The sequence below is a fragment of the Zalophus californianus genome, chromosome 3, assembly GCF_009762305.2.
Source record: "Zalophus californianus isolate mZalCal1 chromosome 3, mZalCal1.pri.v2, whole genome shotgun sequence".
Lineage (NCBI taxonomy): Eukaryota > Metazoa > Chordata > Mammalia > Carnivora > Otariidae > Zalophus > Zalophus californianus.
In genome coordinates this window covers 10,076,373-10,102,548 of record NC_045597.1, presented here as the reverse complement: position 1 = coordinate 10,102,548, position 26,176 = coordinate 10,076,373, and the positions used below count along the sequence as shown (strand labels likewise).

Here is a 26,176-nt window from a genome sequence, read left to right as displayed (position 1 = left end):
ACGTTTCTGTATTTCTCAGTATATCTAAAAATATCCTTTATCATAAGAAAAACCCCTCTTCTTATTTAGTAATACCTTATCATGCATATAGCACATAATGATAATTAAATCAGCAAATACTCATTGCATACTTATTCCATGGAAAGCCCTGCTCGGCCCCTCAAGCATACACTTATCCTTAAATACTTTTCATTTCCTCGATGTCATTCTCTCTGACCTATATGCTTATAGCATTCTTCTTGGTTCAGTGTTAAGCCCGTGGAAAGTCGCTCTACCTCCAGCTATTCCACCTAACTGACTCTCCCTGAGGTTATTGATAAATCCTTGTTGCCCAAATCCCGGGTGATTTTCAATTCTCATTCCAGATGACCACATTAAAACACAGGGGTTGTGGTTACTCTGAAACCCCCATGAACTTGTCTCCCCTCCGGGCCTCAGAAACACCTGTCCCACCCGTTTCTTCTCCCACTTCTCATAACCACTTCATTTCTTTTCCTTGTTCCTCTTCCTGAGCCTACCCATAAATCTTAGTATTTCCCTTGAAATGGATTCTGGATGTCTTCTGCTGTTTGTTGTCCTCGTGCCATCTCAGCCTCTCCCACATTCATCTTCAGGTCAGTCTCTCAAGATGCTTTCTTAGCTCCGTTCTCCTTAGCTCCAGACTTCAAATTCTAATTAAATATTTTCGTATGGAAATTCTTCCAACTTCTGCTTGGTTGAAACTGAAGTTATCATTTATTTCTTCATTAATCCAGCAAATATTTATTGAGCCTCTACTCTTTGCCGGCACTGGAGATTTGGTGTTGAATCTACTGGGGCTTACAATCATGGTTGAAGGGCAGACATTGACAAAGGAATGGGGGGGACAATGAGCCAGATGTGCCAGAAGGAGAACCACTAGTTCAATGGGGACATACGTAATTGGGGGATTTAACCTAGACTCTAATGCCTCCATACCTGGATAACACTATATGATGCATAGTATGCGCTTTGCACATATTAATTGGCTGAACATGACACCTGCCATACTGGGTGGTAATAGGATGGGTAGAGCTCAGCCGGGTGCAGTGGTGGGTATGACAGGGCAGTCACAGAGAACAGTGTGTGCGAGGCATCTGTAGGAAAGCGAGAGTGACATCCAGGAACATTTGAGGACCAGAAACCCTGGATGGTTAGCGATTGGAAAGCAAACGGGGAAAAGGTGTGATGTGTCTTAAAAACCATGTTAATGATTTGAGGTTTCACTCAAAGGATGATAGGAAACCATAGAAGGGGTGTATGATCCCTGTGGTGAAAAAGTACCCTCTGGCTGGAGGGTGAAGTATTCATTGTTCGGAGGAGCTCGTTGTTAAGGCTGGTGGGTGAATATGGATGTTAGGAGAGTAGTCCTGGTGAGAGGTGAGGGCAGTTCAGCTAGGTAGAGGACAGTACAGATGGAAAAACTTGGGTGTGTTGGTGATGGCATTACCAACAATATGGACACGAGGCTAAGAAAACCCTTACCTTGCTGCAAGAGACTCTGACCCTCTGTTAAACTCCTAGTCCGGTTCCCTGGGAACAGATGAAGATAGTATACGCCAGTGTTACCAGACAACATTGGTCATGGTAACAGTGATCTGTGATTGATAAATTTCAACTAGATTGGGAGGGAATATGACTGAACTCTAAATGTGTGATGGGAATGCCATGCCCTGGTGGGGTTTCCGGGAGCTCTGCTTAAGGAATCATTAGGAGAGATTTGGGCTCCTCTAGGGCATAAGGCTTCCTGTAAGCCAGGGAAGCCTCAACATCTGTGCCGTATAGGTCTCATCTCTGGGCATCTGGGCTGTGTTATCATAAGAGAAGGTAATTCCCATTACCACCATATTGAGCTGTCATCCTCATGAATTGCTGCAAGGACTCGCATGCAGAGGAAAGTGTGGTACCATCCTGCTGCCAAGATGTGGTTCCAGCCTCCTTTCCTTCCAGGGAGACTAGTGCCAAATGTCAGCTCAAAGGCTTAGCGGGGTCCCTGCTGCCCCAGGAGTATGAACAGCACTTACAGAAATCCTTGATTAAGGAATGAGCGAAGGGCGGGGTAGATTCAAGGATGAGTCCCAAGTCTGAATCCCAAGTTTCTGATTTGAGTAATTGGATGGAGGAGACAGTGTTTTGTGGCACCAATGTCTCCATCTTTTTTAAAAATGATTTCTTCAAAGAGGGCCATGGAGATGGAGAAATTTGGATGTGTCGTGACTTTGTCCCTTTTACCTGGCACTGTATTCCTTAGCTTCGCTTCTCCTTAGTAACTCATCATTTTTCCATTCTTCTATTAGTCTTCCAAATTATCTCCTTTAGGGAGCCTTTCTGAAATTCTTCTGTACTTCCTCCATACTGCAATACCTTCATCGTAACATCACGCCATTTCACTGTAAGTGTTCTTGTGTCTCTTTTCTTCAGATCTCTACACTTCTTGTGGATACAATAAGAGCCTCTCTCTTTCTCTCTCTCATTACTGTATCCTCAAACTTAGGTTAAGGATTGATCCCAAGATGTTTTTTTTTTCCTTTGAATAAATTGAAAATTAACAGAGCCACAAATAAGGGGAGGGAGAGACAGAGAAAAAGAGAGAGAGACAGAGACAGAGATCCGAGTTTGAAATCAGAGAATTCTTCAAGTGGGAATGAACATTTGACCTGAGCCTTGAACAGCTAATATTTAGATGTGTGGAGCTTGGGTGTGAAGGTCATTTTGGGTCTGGGAGGGCTAAGCAAAGGCACAGAGATGAAAAAATATCTGATATGTTGAAGGAATGTATTTGTTCATTTTCTTACATCAGAGCTCATTCTCAGCTGCTCTTGAATCCATCCTTGGGAAGGATTTTTTTCAAACTACTCATTTATCATGTACATTATTTTACTTCACTTATTTTATTTTGCTCATCTTTAGATGTTTGGACATTATAAAATATTTTACATTGATTTTTTTTTTATTTTTCAACATTAAAATAACTAAAAATATAATGAAAAATATAAAGGGCAAAATGAAAATCCTTCATAAATCTATCATTCAAAGATAATGTCTGATGATATTTTGTTGTATTTCTTCCTACATTTTTATGAGGGATAGAACTTTTTTTTAAAATCTTGGTTTATGAATCTTCTGTGGCTATTTTGATATTTTGTCTATAGAAAGTCCGCATTCTATGGAGTGTGTGTGTGTGTGTGTGTGTGTGTGTGTGCACTCTGCTGCATTCTTTCAGAGAAGATTTAAGTGAGTAGAAGTCATCATTTTCTTATAAGCTAAGTGAGCATTACCCCACAGCAAGATGAATGTGAACCTCCTGTTCTGACAGACCAGGATTTGGATTCTGGCTCCATTTCCTACTAGCTGTAGTAGCTTACACAGGTTATTTGGTCTCTGCCTTGGTACACTCACGTGTGTGGTAAGGATCATAATGTCCTCCGATTTTCTTTACGGTGAGAAGAAGACATAAGGAATGAAACGTGCCTGCGACTGCGGGCCAAGTGGGCATCCCGGCATGCCCTGCGCATGCAATGGAAGCAAAAGATTGAAATGTCCATCTTCAGGGGCGCCTGGGTGGCTCAGTCGTTAAGCGTCTGCCTTCGGCTCAGGTCATGGTCCCAGTATCCTGGGATCGAGCCCCGCATCAGGCTCCCTTCTCGGCGGGAAGCCTGCTTCTCCCTCTCCCACTCCCCCTGCTTGTGTTCCTGCTCTCGCTGTCGCTCTCTCTCTCTCTGTCAAATAAATAAATAAAATCTTTAAAAAAAAATGAAATGTCCATCTTCAGAACAGGACAAAACAATGCATCTGCCTTGGCCATCTTAAAGCATTAGCTGCGGAGTTTTTGGAAGCAAGGTGGCATCCTATGAATCATCAGTTCTGTGTCTCGGAGGAGTGGCAGCTCTTTGTACAAAGCATTTAGTTTCTCCCTCACGTGGCAACCAGGGGTTAACGAATCTTACTAGTAGGAGTGTGTGAAACTCATTAATATCATCCGTCTGGTGTGGCTTCAGAGGGGAACAAACCTGAAGGTCACTAATATGAGTCATTTTCTCCATTCACCATCAGACACCGAGCCGTAGTTTGCGTGGTCTTTCACCTGGAGAGATGAACTAGAGCCCTATGCATTCAGCGTGTGGCCAGAGAGCCAAGCAGGGACAGCCTGAGTATTTTAGCAAACGAGGACTGAGTAAAACCAAATGCATCCATAAACCTACCAAATCAGCTGGCACATGAGAAATAATAACTAGCCCTGCTTATCCCTGCCTAACAGGAACCCTGAAGATGATGAAACCAGTCCCAGTGGGTGGGGTAAATTAGCAATTGTACCTGAAGATGAATGTAAATAATTACACAATTCTAAGCAGTTCAGTTTTGATTACACCAAGATTATGACCTGAAAATGAGAGTCATGAAAATGACTGGCAAACAGAAGATTGGTATGAAGTAAGACCCTTCTTACTTTAATTAAGTTATTGATGAGTCACGTTCAATGATCGTAGGCCACATGCGGACCTTCTCAAAACATCTTCATTAACAATGAAAATTGTATGTGATCTGTAAGTGCATGGATTTTTTTTTTTAATCAAATACGCCACTACAGAAAAAACATGCTCTGTCCAGAGTGATAATCCCTAAGAATGATTCACTTTTTAGTGGTATTCGATTTTAAGATTTCACGAAGAAAATATATCCACATGTTGGCTCATGTGTGTTTAATTGTTTTAGGTTAATAGAAACTTAATCAGAGACCTCCCTCCTGTCCTCCATTTACCCAAGATAGGAATAGGAAATGGCCTGCTTATTGCTTTTCTTCTTTCCTCTGGGGTCCTGGAATAGCTGCCGCCCATGGGTCCCATTGAAGAAACAAGAAGGGATAATGAAGAGCCACCTCTTAATTACACAATCAGTTCACAGTTTCTTCTGGGAGTTCTTTAGTTCATAGCTGTAAATTGAAGGAGAACATGCAGCCTAAGAATAATGAGGATAGTGACCCCCAGGCACTGCGGGATTGCTCACATTGACCAAGGTCTCCAACCACTGACTCAAGCCAAGCTTCTCTTAGCTTGGGTAGCAGGGGGATTATCTCCAGATGACATCCTAAGTCACAAACCTCTTTTCTGAGTTCCTAAGTGTACCAGTCAGGGCTGTAGGTAATCCACAGAAATATACCTGTAGGTTGTCACTCCAGGGATGAGTGGTGAGGGGACTACCCGAGAGCCATCAGTGTCCCACACACCTTTGTCTTCGCTTCCGCCCTTCCGGCGTGACTTTTATGGTTGTGCTCCTAGAAAGCCTCCAGTGTGTCTATCTTCTAGGGAAGAAAAAAGGGAAGAGAAAAGGGCAAAGAGCAAAGAGCAAAGGATACATGCTGGCTGAGTCTGTCTCATTTTCTTTGGATGACAGTAGCTTTCCTGGAAACCTCACCCAAGAGATTTTCTCTTATATCTCATTTGTTAGAGCTGTGTCTTAGATCAAAAGGAGCTTGGGTAATCAAACATTTTCAGATGGGCATATTATCACCTCCCTGAAAAAAAATGAGTGTCCCCCTAATATTAACAAGGGGAAAAGAATATTGGGCAGGCAGTATGGAGTACCTGATACAGTTAGATCCACTCATGGGTCATTTTCCTAGTTGAGAAACATCATTGCAGTATTTTAAGGAAATGTGTCTCAAAGCCAATGAATTTCACTGGAAGTGGTCTTTGTCTAGAGCAGCACTGTCCAGTAGAATTTTCAGAGATAATGGGAGTGTTGTGTATCTGCCTCATTTTACCCAGGAGCCACTGGCCACACGGAGCTATCAGGCACTTGAAATGTGACTAGTGCACCTGAGACACTGCATTTTAAATTTTACTTAACTTTAATAAATTCAAATAGTCACGCATGACTGATGACTAATATATTGGGCAACACAGGTCTGGAGCATCCTCGGTGAATATTTTGGTGTAGGGGAGGGGAAGAGAACAGGAAGAAGGAGCAAGGATGGGGATACCAGCAGCAAGGAGCTAAGTATCTGGGAGAGGTGAGTGGCTCTGGAAGTGAAAATCGAATGGAAAATTACTCACCGGTGTGAAGACTTGGGAAGTCAAGTGAAGGCCAATTTAGTGTACTTCAAATAGTTCATTGGGCTGGATCTTTCTAAGATTCATTCTAGAATGATCTGTTGTACACTTATTATATGAAGATAACTTATCACTATGGATTCTGCCACCCAGCAGACACGTTGTTCTTACTGAGTGGTATATATGCATTATACTCCAATAGGTCTGCCACCCTTGGGTGCTTCATTTATACGCCCAAGTGACAGCATAGTAGAGATGGTCTGGCAAAAGTTGACTGAAACTATTCTCATGGTCTTTTTTTTTTTTTTTTTGGACTCCAATTTTCAGGAACATTCCACTCAGTAGGCCACCTTTATGGAAGAGCTTCCCTTGTCATTTTATAAAATTGTCTCATTGTCTTCCTTCTTTACTAGATGTTCCTACCTGTTCTACTTCTCCTCCTCTACCCGAGCCCTAAATATTGGAGCTCCCCAAGATTTATTTCTCCCTAGGTGGGCTCATTCACTTCCAAATGTTATCTATTTTTTTTGGAAATTCCAGCATATATAACTTAGCCCTAACCTGTGAGCACCAGACTTGTGTCACCTGCTCATATGACCTGTCTACTTGCTTGATAAGAGCATCTCAGACACACGGGGTTCAAAGCAAGAGCTGATTTTCTGATCTTTTCTGCTCCCGGCCATGCCATCCTGCTGCTTCCATAGCTAACAAATAGCATCATTATTTATATTTCCCTAGCTAGAAAACTAGTCCTTTCGTTCTCACTCACCACGTCCAATCCAACACCAAGTCCTATAGGCACCACCCCCTCTGTCTACTCTCCTCATTGGTGCCTCCACCTTTGGCACCTTCCACTTGGACCGCTGCAACTCTCTCACTTTCCCCATACTCAGTGCTTCCCAGTACACCTTAATCTCTCCCACCCAGTTGCCAAGCTGAATTTGCAAACTGTAAATCATATCATATCACTCTCTTGCATAACACCCTTCAGTGATTTCCCATTCTTCTGAGAATAAAATGGGAACTCCTTACCAAGAATAGACAATTCCCTCTGTTCTCATTCCTGAATATTTCTCCGGCTTTGTTATTTATTCCATTTTTTTCTTACTCAATTTTCTTTGAACACATTGACCTTTTTTTCACTGCCTATAACCTGCCAAGCTTTCTTATTCCAAGAACTTTTCATTAGCTTTCCTAGAACATTGGCTATCTTGGCTTCTTCTTATCCCTTGGGTGTCACGGAGGGATACTTCTCCGACTACTTCTCTGACTACTCCAGTTAGCATTGTTCTCACTGTAGAATGTACTAGTGCCCTCTCTAGTTCTCCTACAGCTCAAGTGTATTTGTGTCCTTTTTTCTACCCACGTGAACTATAGGAACCATGACAGTAGAACTAGTATGATGCCTGGTGCACAGTCAGTAGTTTCTCGAATGGATGCCTATGTCATTAAAGTTTATTTTAAGAAGATTGTATAAAGATTTTAACAAAATTTGAGGTAAAGAAAAGCCACATCAATGGCAAAGCAAAACATTTAAATACCAATGCATTTTGACCATTGTCTGGGCTAGATGCCAACCTAATTTTGTGGAAGGATGTGATGAATGAGCTCATAAATGAAAAACAATCTCCTATTTCCTTGAATATAAATTTTATATTAAATTACTTGCTGTGAGGAGCCATTTAGTTATTCTCAATGATATCCTAATTTAAAGGGAGAATGGCTTTCTCTGCAATAGAGATTAAATGATTCCAATTATGTCAAATTGATGGAAATTCTTACTAGCCCAGGGTCGGTAAGAAATGTGAACATTTGGGGGCGCCTGGGTGGTTCAGTCAGTTAAGCGTCTGCCTTTGTCTCGGGTCATGATCCCAGGGTCCTGAGTCGAGCCTTGTGTTGGGCTCCTTGCTCTGTGGGGAGCCTGCTTCTCCCTCTCCTCCCTCTCTCACTGTCTCTCCTTCTCTCTCTCTCTCAAATAAATAAATAAAATATTAAAAAAAAAAAAGAAACGTGAACATTGGGAAAGTCCTGAGCTGGATGTAATTGGTGCATAGAAGTATCCCAGATTATCTGCCTCCAAAGATGGATCACGTTTTTTAACGTCTTAAATAGACCTCACTTTAAGTGGACTTTTGTTTTATTGGGGAAGTCAAGATATAATCAGTTTAATAACTATTTTTTGTGTATGTAGCTCTTAGAGGGCACTGATTCTCTAACTTCACTGCATCCTACCAAACACAAAAATAAAACAGAGCCATCCAAGAACTGTCCCTTGTCCTTCAGTGACAGTGTATTAACCAGATGACCTGTAAACATGCCCTGGATTCAGTTCATGGTTCTCAGCTGAGATTTGTGGGGGGACAAATGAAAAGGAGATTTTGTTAAAAAAAAAAGATTTCAGGGGCGCCTGGTGGCTCAGTTGTTTAAGCGGCTGCCTTTGGCTCAGGTCATGATCCCAGGGTCCTGTGATTGAGCCCCGCACAGAGCAGGGAGCCTGCTTCTCCCTCTCCCACTCCTCCTGCTTATGTTCCCTCTCTCGCTGTGTCTCTCTCTGTCAAATAAATAAATAAAGTATTTTAAAAAATATTTCAATCTGCAGGTATTGTTTTGAGGATTCACTATGTCTAAGGCCATGTGCTTGGCACTCTGAAGGACTACAGTGATGAATCAGAAGTGATTCCTACTCTCAAGGAATTCACTGTCAGATAATGGGTTTATTTGACACATAACCAGATACCACAAAGATCAAGACAAAGTTCCACAATAGAGGTGAAAAATAAGGTAGTATAGAAACTCAGAGGAGGAGACGATGAACTTCTCTTGGGGATATTAGAAAACTATTCACAGAGGTGTAGTCATGTTCCCTGAGCTTTGAAAATTATCAGGACTAGGCTATGAGGGTAGGGAGAATGGGTCTCTATCTCAGCAAAGGTATGAAGTCAGAAAAGCCCAGGAAATGTATGCAGAACAACGAATAGATCAGTTTAAGTCAAGAAGTATATGAAAGGGGAGAAGAGAAGAGAGGGGGTGAGGTTGAAAAAGTAGGGCAGGGTGTATTTCAGGAACTTAAAATGTAAGTAAGGCTAAGCAGGTGAACTTCATCCCAAAAGCATTAGGGAGCTGCACGGGGCTGGCGCTCAAGGCTATATGTGAGTGGAGTCACGCTATGAGAAGCGGTGAGCACAACTGTTGGAGAAAGACCTGATAGAAGGTGTCACCTGATGATGGTGACACAGGTGGACAGGTTCTGGCAACTCTTTAGAAGAGGGGTGTAAGAGAGATTCAAACTTGATTCAAAATAGTTTGAACTGGGTGACTGGAAGGCTAGTTGCACCATTAAAAGAAATGGATACTACAGAAGAGCATCTGTGGGAAAAACAACTGTAGATGCAGGTCTAGAAGGGTCAGTTTGGTTGCTAGCAGAATACAAAGTATGCGGGACGCCTGGGTGGCTCAGTCGGTTATGCGTCTGCCTTCAGCTCAGGTCATGATCCTCGAGTCGCGGGATCGAGCCCCGCATCGGGCTCCCTGCTGAGCAGGGAGTCTGCTTCTCCCTCTGCCATTCCCTCTGCTTATGCTTTCTCTCTCTCAAATAAATAAGTAAAATCTTAAAAAAAAAAAAAGAATACAAAGAATGCAATCACGGGGGTAGACGTTAGGAGAAATTTAGAGGCTGAAGATACAGTCCTATGATCATTGCCGTTATCTGAAAGCCTGTGATTTATTAATTTTTCAAAAGAGAGATTATGGAGAGATAAAAGAAGTTTAAGACTAGACAATCAGGGGATACTCGCAGTAATTAGGTCAGAAAAAAAAAAGTAGAAAAATAGACACAGAAGTGTTGGAAGGAGGAGGGTCCCAGGTCATGAAAACCACTCTAGGAGAGACTTCTCAAGAAGAAAGTGCCCATGAATGCCAACTGTATACCTTTAAACTATGCAGCAGTTAAAACTACCTATCATGTCTGCCGTGCTTGATTTTGTATCCCCTGGTGCCTAGGAAAATGCTCTGCTCATCATGAGCAAAATTTTACCCATAAAATAGTTTTTTGGTTGTTCTGTTTGAAGCGATCTGGCTGTAAGGTAATGTACATACTGGTAAAAGAATGAAGCATTGGTTGAAAATAAGAAATTAAAGTGGAAGATGAGACAATGTAATGGGATGTTGGTGGCAAGCAATTAGGTGGACTTTATGCTGCTGAGTGACTATCATAAATAACAGTGTGATAGATACACCAAAAACTAGACATCCCCAGAACCAGGAGCCAATGACAAAAACAAAAGGGGGGGGGGAAGTCAAAGGTATGAATCTAAGCCTTATGCTGTTTTTAAAATCTATACAATAAATTGACTTAAACTTACATCTGTTTTTATTAAGGGGAGGGTACACAGATAAAGTAACATAATGCCATTCCTGTGGAAGTTAACCTTTTGTTTTTTATTAGTAAACAATAGAAGGGCAATCAATAAATTCAGCGAGCCATGGTAATGTGACTAGCCTTGCAAGTCGGTCTGGATGTCCTGGCCAGCGAGCGCAATGAGGAAGCGCGCTGAGACTTCGTGCTGATAAAAATGTAAATGACGGAGTATCTTGTATCAAGGAAGGATGACAAAATTCCATTTTAAATCGTTTCAAGCTTTCTTTCTTTCTCAGACCATCTCCTGTGCTACATCCAAATGTAGTATGTTAATCTGGAACTCGGTTGTGAAGTTCTTTTAAACAGTATGCCAAATTGCCTCTGTATAAAGGGAAGCATATTTGCTTGATAGGAAATGAGGTCCTTTGGTTTACGTTATTTCTTTCTTAAGAACTGCGATTCCGCTGGATATTTACCCATCTCCCCGTCTCCCCCTCACCCCGCGATTGCTTCGCAGGCCATGGAACATGCTCCTGTGGTCGCTGCGTGTGTGAGAGAGGCTGGTTCGGGGAGCTCTGCCAGCACCCGCGGAAGTGTAACATGACGGAGGAACAAAGCAAGAGTTTGTGTGAGTCAGCGGACGGCATACTGTGCTCCGGGAAGGGTGAGTATCCCTGCCGGAGCTTGGACCGGGTCCCTGATCTGACACATGGTTTGTACGGCAGCGCATACAACCTTCCCCAGATGGCACTTTGCAGGAATGAAAAGCACTCTGCCCTCGGCTTGCACCAAGACTTCAGACTTGAAAGTTAACCACATGAAGCGTGGGGTCTAAGACAATGAAATGCGTGCGAAGGGTTTCCTGCGAAAAGGTCCTCAGCCAGCCTCGTCGTGGCTCAGTGACCTGTAATTAGTAATTGTATAAAGAAGAAAAGACGACAAGATATAATGGGTGGGCGGTGAATGGACCCCCCAGAAGGCAGAGGGGTAATTGTTGAGTTCACCTGTGAAAATAGCGCAGCCCAGAACGGCAGAAACGTGAGCCCAAGTATCTGAACTGTCAGACCCTGGATGATGTAGATGGGTGTGTGGAGAGGGGAGGGTTGAAAGGTGGGAGAAAGACATAGAGGGAAACTCAATATTTCGTTTCATAAAAAAAGAAGAGTCTATGGGTCTCAAAGTTCTGGCATCATTTTCTTTGGCCTAAAAATCACCAATTTTCCAACCAAATGTGCAATCTAATATATAACAAAAATTAAGCTTGCACTGTGTTTATAATTTGCAAGCTGATTGAATAGGAGCCACCATCCCCATCAAACATTCACTACAGAAACAAATTCTAGAAGAATAGCAGTCCCGCCCATTGTCCCCTCAAGTCCCCCAGAAAAGCCACACAGATTTTTTTTTTTTTTTCTGAGAAGGAATACTGACATTAAATTTCAGGCACCTTGATGTTGATGTTTCTGTGTGAATTCTTGAAGGGACTTTAAAATCCTGTTCTCAGGGTGCATATGGGCTCATCTAGAAGGCTGTCACATTCCTCCTTGCTAGTGCTTAGGAAAACACCAGGAAGGTTCTGGAAGCTCACCAGATTCTCAGTAACGTTCAGGAACTGCCCTTCATGCGCCTAGATGGCACAGGGTGTCCAGACTCTCTTCTTCAGCACAGGGGCCTCCTTGCCCAACGGACAGCCGCTTCCCCTCTTCAGACAAGGCACAGCTAGAGGTGAAGTTGCCCTGTTTACCCTCAAGACTTTGTGTTCTGCCAAGGAGGCTGTGCCTTCAACCTAATGCAATGGTAGCCCTCAGGTGGCAATCGAAGGAGTTTAAAGCAACCACTTTGTTTCCTGTTCGTTCTCTTATTAAATTTGTTCTAATTCCAACTCCCAGATGAATCTAGCACCAGTCTGTCTGTCAGGGGTTCTCAGTGCCTGGAAACACTTGCTTTAGGTTCAAGCTCTGTTGGGAGAGCAAGAAAGGTTGAAGGAATTGTGGAGGGAGGAGATTAACAAAGAAAACAGGAAAAGAGGTAGGGATGGATTTAACCTTTGTGGGGGGGAAACTGAGGAGGGGGGTCTAGAAAGAAATGTTATCAGATCAGAAGGCAGTGTCCTGCAAATAACCAAGGGGTGAGAATGATTAACCTTGTCTGAATTAGATTTCTTCCTTCTGAGTACAGCCCTAAACACAGAGCTCTAAAGCTTAGATTTATTTTTTCACTTGGTTTTCCATAATGGCATTCTCGTTGGCATAAGGATAGTAACTTTTCCCAGAAACTCTACAGAATGAGGATTCCCAGTCATATTAAAACATTAGTGTGCTTGTTAATATTAGTTTACTTAAAAAATCAGCCACTTTGGGAGTGTGTGTGTGTGTATTTACTAGGCACACTATGGAATCCTTAACACTGTCCACGAGCAGGCCTTGGCTAAGTCCTGTCCAGTTGCATGTATAGGCAGAAAGCACAAAGCCGTGCTCACTCATATAGCAGATACCAGTCTGTCGTTTGCTACACTGAATTTCATACAAAGAGGAGCCGTTTCTTTTGAAGAAATGAACGTTCTTTTTAAAGCTATTACTTTCTGAGGAGGGTCTTATTCTTCAGCATCACAAATGCAGAAAATGCAAAAAGAATAGCTTGACTAAATATTGACCCAAAGGCATTTCCTCAAAACAAAACAGAACAAGGAAATCTCTCTCTAGTTAATGCCTTTTCAAATGGTTTGCTTTGGGTGATGGAAATATATCCAGAGATCAATGAAAGGTTGAAAGTCTATTTGTCTAAGCGGTTTATCCTTCAGTGAGTAGAGAGTTTTAGAGTCGTTAAACTCAGAAGAGAATGTGAGAGCTGCCCGGAGGCTGTACGTCTTGAGGGTAGTGTTAGTGCTGATGGCGGGCCTTCCCACTGTTGGCAGCGTCTGGCTCTGGCTTCTTTCTCTCCTCCTGTTCTGGAGAGTTCTGTGCTGGATTGTACAGGAAGAAAGAGGCTAAGATCATGAAACTGTAGGCACAGAGGAGAACGGGGGTGCAGCTGTTATTCCTGTCCCCATGGAAGGTGCCGCTCCAACCCCACCCCAAGAACCACAGGAAAAGTAGTCCAGGAAGTAGACTAACGGTCTTCTAACATGGTGGCAAGGTAGAGAAGTCTGTGCCAGGGACCTTGACCAGGACCATGTATTTCTTGATCTCATGGACTTGCCAGAATTCCACATAATTTTTCTCAAATTTGCAAACGAAAACCCCTTGCCCTGATGACCACAGAGGAAGTTGGAGCCTTTCTCTTTCTCCAAATATGGGACAGGCATGTGCAGTAAGCCTGAGGTGACCGCCATCTAAGTGTTTCCACTAGAAAGACAAGTCTGGAACATGCGCTTCCCGTGAGCTGTGAATAAAGCTGTCACCTCAGGAGACGATGAAGAAATAGCATTTTATTTCTTTACAAATTGATAGCCAAGACAACAAATCACTCCATAGAAAAATTTAAAACAAGATACATTGTTGTGACCTTCATAACAGATGGAGTAGTTAGTACAATCGTGAGAAGTGCCTGCTGGGATGTCAGGTTGCAGCATTTTGTCAGGCCTGATGAATGAAAAAGAAAGTCCAACTTTATTCATGGGACCACTAACAAAGGTACCTTGCCCTTAGACTCAAATTGTTTCTGTGAATAGCCAGAGGGATGAGCTTAGAGCCAGGTGTCCCCTGAGTTTAGCCACCTTTGCGGAATACATGACATAATTCATAGGCTGTTTGTTTGGGGATTTATTTATTTGGATCCAAGAGTAACCAACAGCCTTTTTACCTTCATAACTTCAACCTAGATCCAGGCTGTCACCTGTAAATCTCTTAAAGCTGCTGTTGTGTGACGATGACTGTGGTTGTGTATCCTTGGATGTCTCCTTAAGCTCTCCCAAGGATACTTGCTGAGTCCCGCATCAGCCGTGGATGTCACGGTGCGCATGCCCACCCACCCGTCATCCCCTCTGCTCCACCTGGGCTCATCCTCCACCCCCAGGAAGGGGGAAGAGTACCAGTTGCCCTTCAAAAACCAGCTTTAGCCCAGTGTTCTAGTTGCTTCCCCCGATGTGGCTGTCTCGTCAGAGCTGTGAGAACACACAACTCAATTTTTGAAACTATATGGAAGTTTTTCCTGTGAGGGGCATTATGGATATAGGTAGGTAGGTAGACAGAACAGACTGAGATTGAAACCTTGGGATAACTGTCGTTTCTGGCCCCCATGGCCCTGGGCAATCCCCTTATCCTGGCTGTACTTCCATTTTCTCATCTTTGTTTGAAGGCAGGAGAATTTCATTTCCTTCCCCTTAAGTCCTAAGGATGCTGTGAAGACAAATGAGAGAATGCGCTGGTTCCCCGGGAATGGAAGCCAATAAGAAGCACAGAAGAGAGATCGGAGCCCTCTTGGGGGTCCTCATAGCGAGAAAGAAAGTAAATGGGTTAGTGATGTTGTGGTCCTGGGCTTACCCGGGAGCTCCTGCCTGCATGGGCCAGCTTCTCCTATGGCTGGACTGGCCTCATGGGTGTGAGTGGGTCCCAGCCAGCTGAGCTAAACAGTTGGTCACCTCTTGGCAGTCATGTGGCCTGTGTGTGTCCAACAGAATCCTCTCCCTCAATTTTTCCCTTTGCAGAGACAGGCAATTTGACCTCTGGTTATTGATGAAAACAGCCAGACCATAGACAAAGGCTATAAGAGGCCCTCATAACTACCCACTGTGTTATTACATGCAAGGCTATTCCTAGTTTCACAAGCTGTGGAAGAATTTCCGACCTCTAAGATACACTGAGAATTGACAAACAGGAAAGGAGCAACACAGCTGGGGAAGATGCTGACCAAGAAAAGCTAGTTTTCACAGCACACACAAAAATCAATCCGCATTTTGCATTCTAAGTATTTCAGTGACTAGTAGACTTTGGGAACTGGGATTTACTTGTCAAACGGTCTGTCAATGGATACCATATTAGCTTTAGCTGAGCTTATCGGTTTTGGGAAACTATGTTGATATGGCCTGAAGCTAAGCATTTCAGAAGCTAGAGCAGCGATGAGAATGGTTTCAGAGCCAGGGGATAAGTTTAAGAGTGAAATGTGAGATCTTTTCGTGAAATGTGACCAAATAAAAGAAGATATCCTAGGTGTGATGCATGAATATCATGGACATACAAAGTCATTTGCTTCTGCTTCTTTCTAGAACTAATTTTGCCATGTAAGGGAGGCACTATTTTAGAAACAACTAAAACCAGTCAAATTCTTCAAATAATTAATCTTCCTCTACTCGTGGAAAGAAGGCACTAAATATGGTGCCTTCTGAGGAAATTGCAATGAAAAGTCAATAAAACGCCCCAAGTTTTCTTTGTTGTAGATATGTCACTAACCACCTGCTAAATTAGTAGTTGTATGTTGAACATTTCTGTGCCTACGAAGATCGAAAGACAGTACTTGAAGTGAAGATAAATACACTTCTAAACTAAGAAGGCTCTCTACCTGGGTGTAGCCAAGAAGGAGCCACCATCCCTCACGGACTGACCATAAGGCTCAGCTCCTGGGTCCTATGCAGCCTGCCAGTCACTCATCGGAAGCGAGAGATGTCTAGACTGTGTCAAGAGCATGCAGATCATCCTAGACCCTCAGGAAAACAGTCCAGACTAAATGAAATCATGCTGTGCTTAAGCAAGGAGTTGGTCAGGGTAAACACAGTTGTCAGCCTATCACTAATTCAGACCTGCCCCTTACCTTGAGAAGTGTGACAAGGCATGTCACACGTTTAATTTGGCCATTGGGGATTCTTGTAGCTAAATGCACGTGCCAGTTTCTGTATGAAATATCACCAAGTGCCTGAGGCATGGGACCCGTTTATATGAATCCTTTCATGATATCTATGGCAAATATTCCTTTCTCTAACCACTTTTATCTCCCAGCTTGTTAACTCATTTCTCAATCACTGTGTCTCACAGAGGCACTAATTAGTGATTGGTCCCCGCCCTGCTCCCATTACATTTTGAACTTAGCATGTCTGGAATTTTGTCAAATATATCAAAATGCTTTTTCTCCTTCACATTCTCTTAAGGTGATTTTTGACCTGAAACATGTAGTGATAGCCCTCATTTAGTAAAAGGAAATCACATTGGGAAGGAACATCCAAGCCAAGGACATAGGAAGGGGAAGTCCTTCTTATGTGTGTTTCCTTTTTAATTTTAAAGTTGTCTTTACTGCTGCTATAGAAGTCATTTTGCCATGTGAGGGTTTTTGAGCCTGTCATATAAGGACGGGTAGACCAAGAAAACTTTCATCTCTTTGCGAGACCATTTAATTCGTATGGTTTTGCTCCTTTTAAATATACCATTCGTAAAATTGTTTTTTAGTACACCAAGATATTTTTAATAGCGAAAGTGGAAGTTTCTTACTGGTAGGAAATAAAAAGAGGGGAAATGGGTGAAGCAATGAGAAAGTTGGCAGAGCCTCATGAAAAATGAACTTTTGGGGGGAGATTAGAGCTCTACTCGATCGTGGCAGGGGGTCCCTGGGGTGAGATCCCATAAGTCAGATGCCCACCAGTGGTTGTGTGTGTATTTGGAGCACATTGATGAGCCACCCAATATGCAGGTGTGTCCCTCCTTTCAGAAAATCATGTAGACAAAAATCCAAAACTAAAAGCCCAATAATTTAGTAGTGATTTTAATTATAAAACGCATCCTTATTTACTAGAACTTACCGTTCAGTTCCTTTAAAGAGCAGACACTTTTAAAACATGATTCAACTCAGGGGGAAAAAAAAGAGAAAGAGAAAAGCATCTGTTTTTGAACACCTTTTTGGAAGGCCATCTATAAGAATCAGCACATTCTGCTCTTACTGACATTTCAACCAGACTGGGCCATGGAACATTTGCTCAAGGCTAATTGCAACTGTCTAGATCCATAATGAAGCCTTTCCTGGATAACCTTTATGAATTGTGGTAAGTAAAGCTCCCCTCTGAGCAATAGGCTCTTCAATAAACTTGTACTTTGGGAAGATGGGTTTTTTAGAAGCCCGTTGTCCGTGCATTGACGGTGTTCTATTCTAGACAGCAACCTTTAGTTACGTGCTGACAGCGAGTCGTGCCCTTTGTGATTTCAGGTTCTTGCCACTGCGGAAAGTGCATTTGCTCTGCGGAAGAGTGGTATATTTCGGGAGAACTCTGTGACTGTGACGACAGGGACTGTGACAAGCACGACGGCCTCATTTGCACAGGTGCGGTATGACCTGCTCTGCTTGCTCCGTACCCCCGTTCAGGAGAAAGACAAACAGCACCTGCCACATGGCGCCGCCCATGGCTGTGTGGTCAGGGCTGCTTCCCGATTGTCGAGTCCTGAGCACTGCTTAACACATGTGCTTAAACAAGCTCCAGGGGAAATAGAGATGGAGACAAAGCCCAGCTGGAATGGAACAGGGTGGGCACTACTGGGTGGATACTACCTAGCTGGTGGCACCAAGTGGATGCCAGCAATCGTTTGAAAGATCAGATTTCCCATAGCTGTTTAATGAGGTCACAGTAAGGTGGCTGCAGAGGATGAATGGGATGGCTTCGACTACGAGCGGCTGTGGTTGATAAGAACATTTTTTAACTTGGTGCATTTCGGTCGTGATGATGATCCCCCGTGTATTTTCTTGCAGGGAATGGAATCTGTAATTGCGGGAACTGTGAGTGCTGGGATGGATGGAACGGAAATGCATGTGAAATCTGGCTTGGCACAGAGTATCCTTAACAGTTACACGGGAGAGGACTGGAGTCTTCACTTTTCCATTAGAACAATATAAACGCAAAGGCAACCATGTATAATCACCACTAGGACAGGTCAAAGAGACTCTTGTATGTTTTTCTGTTTCTGAATGCCTGCATGAAGTCTGGGTCCCCATTAAAAAAATGAATTAAGCAAAGTCTGATGTAAATAACGCCAGAAGAAATTTCTCTTCCAGAATTTACATCAGTGGTTCTCAACAAGGGTGACTTTGCCATCCGGAAAACACCTCGCAACGTATACACTTTCAGCTGTCACGCTGGGTGGGATGGGAGGGCATGCTATAGGCCTCTAATGGGTAGAGGCCAGGGATGCTGCTTAAACATCCTACGGTGCCCAGGACGGCCCCCACGACAAAAAGCGAACTCCAAACGTTACTAGTACCAGAGCTGAGAAACGTTGAATTACATGGTCCTTCGACATGCATATCCCTCACAAGAAAGACCCCATGAGAATCTAAGGAAATACCCTCACATAAATCCATCGATCATATTTTTTTCAGGAATCCCTGTCACTCAGCATTTCCATGTGGGGTCAATAAAGACAAGCACACAGAAGGGAAAATGTCGGGGGGCGGGGAGATGGAGGGCAGAGGGCGGATCATCAGTGCTTTTTAAAGAAAAAGACTGGTCAGTTTTAGCCAGTAAGTCATTCGTCTGATCTCACCTTAAATTCACAAAAGAAGATTCTCTCAGGAAGGAAGTATGAAAAATGTACAGTTTGACATTTTAAATAAACAGTTACGTAAGTTGCTTACAATCTGTGTCAATATATCTTTGCCTACTGCTGATTAACAACAACACAAAATGAATTGGTATTCAGGGGCATCTTCTGTTCGTAGATCCCTTTTTAAATGGGGCAGGGGTAGGAGTACAAGGTCTTTGATTTTTCACTATTTAAATTATTCCATGGTAACTTGCCTTTTAAAGAGACAGTATCTAATTGGACCTAGGATGGGCCTGAAATATGCATTCATTTCCCTTAAAAGACTCTTATTTCTAAGCACACATTATTTACTGCAAAAGTAGGGTCATGCAAAGAAGTCAAGAAGAGATACTGTGATCAAATGACACCAGTCTCAAAGCTCAAAGGATTAAAAAAAAAAATCTAGAAATGTGTTAAGTAGAAATTACAAATATTCACTCAGTGATAGGAACAAAATGTTTATTTTCTTAATGGTGAAATTTTGCTCTGTATGAAATTCACATTGAATTATGAAAATGTACAATAATTAGGACTTCCCTTACATATTTACAGTTAAATCTACTTACACACATTAGTTTAGGCAACCTTTAATTATTTGGAGCTAAAAAAACCCCACTTTTTTTCTAAATGTGAATTATATTTTGTAAAATCCTAGAATAATGTAACAAAACCATTTTTTTCCGCATTGTTTAAGATGAAAATTTTTACTTGGAAATTTTACTTAGTGATGTAAATATTCTAGAGTCATGGCTTGGACTTTATAAGTCAAGTCACCAAAAATAAGGAAAATATGCATCTGCCGAGTTACTTAAAAATTTAATATTGAAAATTATTTAAGAGAAAGTTTATCTGATGCTGACTTTAATAGTACTAATAGTGTTCTCATACTTTAATAGATTTATAAAATTGTTCTCTCTATCCTGAGATTATGGAGTGCAACCATATTAGTTGTATCTCTATTGTTGAGTATGTCCCTTGATATATCGGTTTTGTAAAATGAGGGAAATAGAAGTAGTTGAGAAATAATATATTCTTTCCTCCTCTCTATGTAATCGTTTTAAGCCTCAGACCAACCTGTTGTAATTGTTCACTAGCACTTTTGATGACTTGATGATGCACCATCATCAGAATTCCCTTCATTATCTAGAAGCCATCGTAATAAAAACGACCTTCAGCCTCCCCTCCTGCAGAACTCTGCTTTCTATAAAGAACCAGAGTAAATATTTTAGACTTTGTGGGCCACATACATCTCTGTTGGATCTTCTTCTCTGTTTGTTTTTAATACTTTAGAACTACTAAAGGGAAAACAGAAAGCAAACTCATTCGGAGCTCACGGGCATTTTTACAAAAACAGACCGTGCTCGATCTGGCTCCCAGCCGTCAGGCAGCATTTTGCCAACCTGAGCTCTCCTGAAGCTGCCCTTAATTTCCTTTGTCTTACCCTGGAATCCTGGGTGTGTCTTATTTTTCTTGCGGTTCTCTACGTTTGTTATCCCTTTTGTTAACAACTACAAAGAAAAGGCTTCTCTTTTTATATTTTCATATAAGAAAAGTGTCCTCAGCATTTACGGTTTCTAGGGAAAAGTTTCGAGACAGAGAAATTATACTAGAAAGTTCGCAATGTGATTTGTTCAAATTTTTTGACAAGGCTGAAAATATATGACAGTCAGCTCTCTCCTGGGTTGATTTAGCTGCAAGTTATTGAACTGAAACTGAGTTATAGAATAAGTCCACCTGGTACCTAATCGCTAATGAATATTTTTTTTTTAAAACAGAAATAGTTTCTTTTTACTTCTTTCTGTCTGCTATAATATTTCGTATGCGTGTATATGATTTTGACTCTAGCAATGCAATCATCAATAGACCTATTAAGCAGTTATTTAATTTACATGTTTAAGTTGGTAAAAATAAAATACAGTTACATGTAAAGACGTAAATCTTACCCTTCTTCGATGTGATTTTGTATTTTAACTTTTAATTCTGTTACTAAGGTAAAAAACTCCCTCTTTCAAAAAAAGGCAGGGCAGGAACAGACTTGTAGTAGGGGAAGGGTAAATGTGCGAAGCTCATCGGCTTGTTTGAGTCCGTGTGAAGTTGTGGGGAGATGAACGTCCGTTGGGAAGCACGCGACATGTCTGCCGCTGGTGTTGGCATTCACCTTGCTTGTTGGCACACCATTACTGAGGAATTCTTCCACAAGGACTTTTCAGTAAAATTCAGCTAAGGTCCTAAGACCCGGGAGGCTAATATAATTATACCCCATTTTCTCCCGGGACCCCCTTGAGCTCATCTAGATTCCTGCAGCACCTTGAAAGGAATGGCCTCCACCACTTCAAATGCAAACACAATCTTTGCCAGCAAACATCAGGATCAGACGGAATGATAACTGAGGAAAAAAAAAAAACGAATCACCACTCAGCCTTTGCTTGCAGACTCACTATCAAACTCTGAGGCCCTACCCACTACCCAAGAGTCAGTAGGCCTTGTGTGCCCCCTTGTAAGCTAAGAAACTTAGGCTAGGAGGTGTATTTTACTCCAGAGTAACACCGTTTGCGTCTGGATGTTGGTATGTTTGTGTTTAGCCAGTTGCTTTCCCTGGAAATAGTCTTGTTCTTAAATACAATCGAAAATAGTTTTCAATTATTTTATTTCCTCCTAAAATGGATTTCTTAGTCAATCTGGTCTCTCCTTCAAACATTAGTTCTCCCTGTAGTATTAGGAATAAAACCTTAAATGAAGTGATACATGTCTAACTTAAGGAACAGGAAGTTGTTGTTGTTGTTGTTTTGTTTTCTAAAAGAAAACCAAATCTAACATTGGTCATCTCGAAAACATTTAGTGCTTTAGGCATTAAGTGAGCAACTGGCCAGGTGTGTTAAAAATACTCACTCTGCTTACTCTCCAAGAGGTAAACAATTAGAAGGACTGCAGCAGGAGTCTTGTTGGCCCATTTGTGGAGCTCCTAAAGCTATCTCCTATCCCCAAACAGGGCAGGCAAATGTTTAGGGCAAGAATCTCTAAATTCCGCAGGATTTGTAACGAAATCTTGCTCAGTACCATTTTACTCTTTACATAGGGTGCACCATCTGCATCGCTTCCATAATTTTTCCAAGTAAAGTTGTAGCCAAATATTTTAGAAAGCAAACTTAAAAGAAAATAAAAGTGGTGTCCCCTGTTGGAATATCAAAACAACGAACATTCCCAAGGGTTGCAGAGGGATGGGTGAAGCAGTCAGCTACCGTAACAGATCAGTAGAAGTAATCCTCCCCTACCAGATAGGCATGCAAAAGGAATGTAACATTAGAGAGACTCGATGCAACTGACATATGTACATGGAGGTACAAAACACACGGTCTGTAGATACAAATGAATTCCATCAGATTTACTATACAGAACATCAATGATGACAGATTGCACTTGCTTAATAACAGCAAACTTAATTTTTGAGGGGAAAAAAAGGTGGCATCTTATCCCAGAAAAATAGCAAGAGAGGTATCATCAAAGAGCTAAAATTTTCTTTGGCATGGTCAAGGGGAACATTGAGTGTACCAACTTATTTACATGACATTTCTCTATATTCATGGGTGAAGCAATGCCATTTTGTTACATAAAGTTGTTTGATGTTTTGTAATATGCCTTCATATCAGTATTTTATTCAATATGTTGTATTTGTGAATACAACAAATGGTATTAAACACAGAAACTGTACAATGCAGACAGACTCTTTGTATGTAAATTGAATAGTACATACCAACAGTTCTTGATACACAGGTCCTACTACATGCAGTTCATCGGTGCTGTGCTCGTCCCATGCAACAGGTGAGACCAGACACAAAGGAAACCGTCTAATTTACAAATAACAAGGACCTGTCAGCAATATGTCTAAACATATATTAGAAGAAAGTATTTGACATCCATTCATAGGGATAAATGCCCTTGGAGACAACTCATATAAAAAACAAAACAGAAGTGCACATTGACATAAATCTCAGTCATTTACAAAAATAAATCTTGTCTTAATTTTAACCAATAAATAGGCTTGCAGGGGGAAAAAAAAATAGCAAGTAGGGCTGATTACCAAAAACAAATAGGTGGGGTTGTTTGGTGTGTACGTGTGTGTGTGTGTGTGTGTGAGTGTGTGTGTGTGTGTGTGTGTGTTGGGGCAAGCAGTGTCTATAAGCCCATCTAATTGGAATGTCAAGTTAAATAATTCGGTTTGCCACAGATTATAGAATACATGTCTTCCCTAAATAATTGGTTCGTGAAATTCATCTAACGGATTTTAACTCATCCTGTTGAAAACAATAGGCTTTAAAACGGTGTCACAAGAAATCAAGAATGGTTGAAGGAATTGTTTTGTTGTATTCGTACTTTAGCATTATTGACAATAAATCTACTCAAACGTTATGCTAACTTTTTATTTATTAAAATGAAATCCAATATGAAAATGAAGTAAGCATAAACAGTTAAATTTATACTAAATCTTTAATCAGCTAAGCAGGCCAAAATTTTTTAAATGCCGGGCAAGGGCTGTCATGGAGACTTAGGAACGCAAAATAATTTCCCAGGAAATACAGTGCAGGTGCGGGGGGAAAGGGGCGCGGTGAGGGGGGGGGGTGGCGACTGGGCCAGCCTTCCTCATGGAAATAATCACAAGAGGCTAGTACATGATCCTGCATATAGTTTTCTATAAATGAGGTTCAGTTTGGTCTCAGTTAACTCTTCTGAGGAGGAAACATTGAATTTTATTAAGTATACACAGAGTTAACAAATATATTTCCAAACAGTTTCGTATTCCACATTTTGAAACTCCTTACATCCCATAGCGAACGTTTTGCATGGTTTCTTCCCTGTGCAGTCAACCATTGGTGGTGGCCTTTCTTAGCGGTTGTCTTCCCTATGCTCGGACTTAGGCAAAAAGGAAATTAAGAAAGCAAAATAAAAGCAAATCAATGGAGTGGACCAAAAACCTGATGTTGGAACGTGTTGGTTTGCCTTGAATTTTATCCAGAAGAATTCAACAGATTGCATTCTGAGCTCATGGCAAGGCACCTCACCCCAGCCACTGGGCAACCGGGGCCCCAAGAAGCTGAGTTACAGGTATGGAGTGGTGAGATACACAGTTCCTGACTCAGCATGCTGAGCTAAAAAAAATAGTTTTTCCTAATATGTCCAGTTTAAAAACTTGTCATTAAACACCAAAAATATTAAAGTCTAATTTAATAACTAACGTTTGCATTGCTGCTGCAGAAAAGAACACAACAGCCGCCTTGCCCATGCTCTGCTGAGTATGAGTGGAACGCAGCCAAAACCGGGGATGGCATTCAGTTCGGGTCATTAAAAACAGGTAGGGTTATATCGGAAATGGATTTAGGTAGCGCAATTCTTGTAGGTTGTAATTACTGAATTTTCTTTTTCTTTTTTCCAAATAATGAGGATCAGTAGATGAAAAATGAACCTTAATCAGGCCTACAAGGCCTACAGAGTTCTTTGGACCCACTTTCTCAAAAACAGTGGGTCTTGCTCGCTGGGCAAGGCAAATGTTACCATTACCAGTAAGCTTGTGATATGTATAAAACACACACACACACAAAGAAACTATAGGGGGAAGGTCAAACACATATCGTAGAGAGCTTCCCCCTGGACTGTGTTTGACCCATTTCTCACCCAGGCAACGCCGTCCTCAAGAGCACAGTATCTGCTACTGGACAGAGCGTATATGTGTGTTTAATCGATAGTGGGAGCCGGAGACAACACTCTTAATCTTTATAGATGCAATTTGTAATAATAGGTTTAGAAGGCTTCCTGATTCCCTGATCGCTCTCCGAACTAGGCCAACTGTCACATTTAAGATTTAGAGGAGTACAATCTCTGCAAAAGGTCACAGACAGTGGAGCGAGCAGCCCTGTAAAAACGGGGAGAAGAGAAATCCATAATAGCACAGGTTTACAGCGTCTAACTAGAAATTACTCAATAGTATTGGTGTGCTACAAAATTGAACTGAAACACATGGATTTCGCTGAAACAGGACTCAAAAAGGATTATGGGTAGCTGTCAGCAGGCAAGGTATCGAGTGTACTTGTGAAGTGTGTCATTCACATGAAGTGTCACGGTCACAGAAAAGATATTAAAAAGGCATTCCATATCTGGTAGGGCATTCCATGGTCTGAGTTTAGCTGGTTGTCCAGGTGTCTTCTTGTTCTGGGGGCGCGACAGGTTGAGATTTATCCGCTTGCAACCAAGAAGTTCAAGACAGCCGAGAGCAAGCCTCGGCTTGCTTCCAGCCGCTCCTCAGCCACGGGAGCAGGAATGTCTGGCAAGGATAAATCACTCAACTGTGCTCAGGACGAGAAAGTCACAACACCTGTGAGGATCTGGCTATGTCGTCTTACTTTTGTTGACTGGTTTGCCGCCATTCATTATTGCCGACGCGCTTGTGCTTTTACTCGGCGTCACCCCGGCCTTCGGGACCGTTTCTCCGACGTCATGCAAAGACGGTTCTCGGTACATGGCAACTGGTGACAGGCAGGAGGGCATGAAGGAGGGAGGGAAGGAGACATGACCTGGTTAGTTTCGAGCACGGCCAGTCCTTACACGCCTGGAGTAAAGGCACCCCGCGCAGCAGAGGCAATTGCTGTGTTGAAGCCGTCATTTCCCGCCCCCCTACCCCCGAAGCAGAAATGACTTCCTTCGCATTCTCTGGTTTATAGAACTAAAATATGGACATGGGTGCGCTGGGTTTTGATCTAGGAGACGAGGTTTAAACAGGACCTGTGGCCTCTTCGTGCGCCTCAGCTGTAAGGCGCGCGCGCGCAGTGAGGGGGGGGCGGGCGAGCACTTAACCGACTTCTCTTTGTACAACCAGGAAAACGCAGACTTCCCTTCCAGGGCACGCCGGTGTCAACCCGTGAACCCCCTCGTTCCCGTTTATCTTTGCGAGGCCAGGTACATACACCCTAGATCATTACATTATTTTTCTCTCAAGTGGTTCAAAAGCAACACAACCACACTAGTGTCAACTTCAAAGCTGTCCCCAAGCAATGACCAAGATCTCACTTTCCTGAAGCCAGGGCCTTCTGGCGATCAGCCTTTAGATTTCCTCTCCGTCCATCACGGAAACTGAAGTCACGGGTGGGGCATTTTGTATTTTTATGCCTCGTATTCTGATAGCTTGTTAAAAATAAGGCAGAGGCACAGAGTGGCAAGAGGGCAAGTGGGAGCGATGTGCGAGTGAGCACTGAGGAGTTGCTGGAGGCGTA

At 42.3% G+C, this 26,176-nt stretch overlaps 2 protein-coding genes across 9 annotated transcripts in view; one reads left to right on the top strand and one right to left on the bottom strand.

Moving 5' to 3' along the window:
* Positions 1–19,109, top strand: part of ITGBL1 (integrin subunit beta like 1) — a 207,071-nt gene extending 187,962 nt beyond the window's left edge. For both annotated transcript variants that reach the window (XM_027590090.2, XM_027590089.2), the window contains 3 exons: positions 10,943–11,089; positions 17,551–17,664; positions 18,088–19,109. In XM_027590090.2, coding sequence (XP_027445891.1) covers positions 10,943–11,089; positions 17,551–17,664; positions 18,088–18,179 — 353 coding nt within the window. In that variant the 3' untranslated portion in view covers positions 18,180–19,109. The remainder of the gene's footprint in view (positions 1–10,942; positions 11,090–17,550; positions 17,665–18,087) is intronic.
* A 257-nt stretch (positions 19,110–19,366) lies between these two features.
* Positions 19,367–26,176, bottom strand: part of FGF14 (fibroblast growth factor 14) — a 610,229-nt gene continuing 603,419 nt past the window's right edge. For 4 of the 7 annotated variants that reach the window (XM_027591057.2, XM_027591059.2, XM_027591058.2 and 1 more), the window contains exon 5: positions 19,367–25,432. In XM_027591057.2, coding sequence (XP_027446858.1) covers positions 25,296–25,432 — 137 coding nt within the window. In that variant the 3' untranslated portion in view covers positions 19,367–25,295. The remainder of the gene's footprint in view (positions 25,433–26,176) is intronic. The other 3 variants (XR_004819992.1, XR_003519363.2, XR_003519364.2) reach the window with 3 other exon arrangements.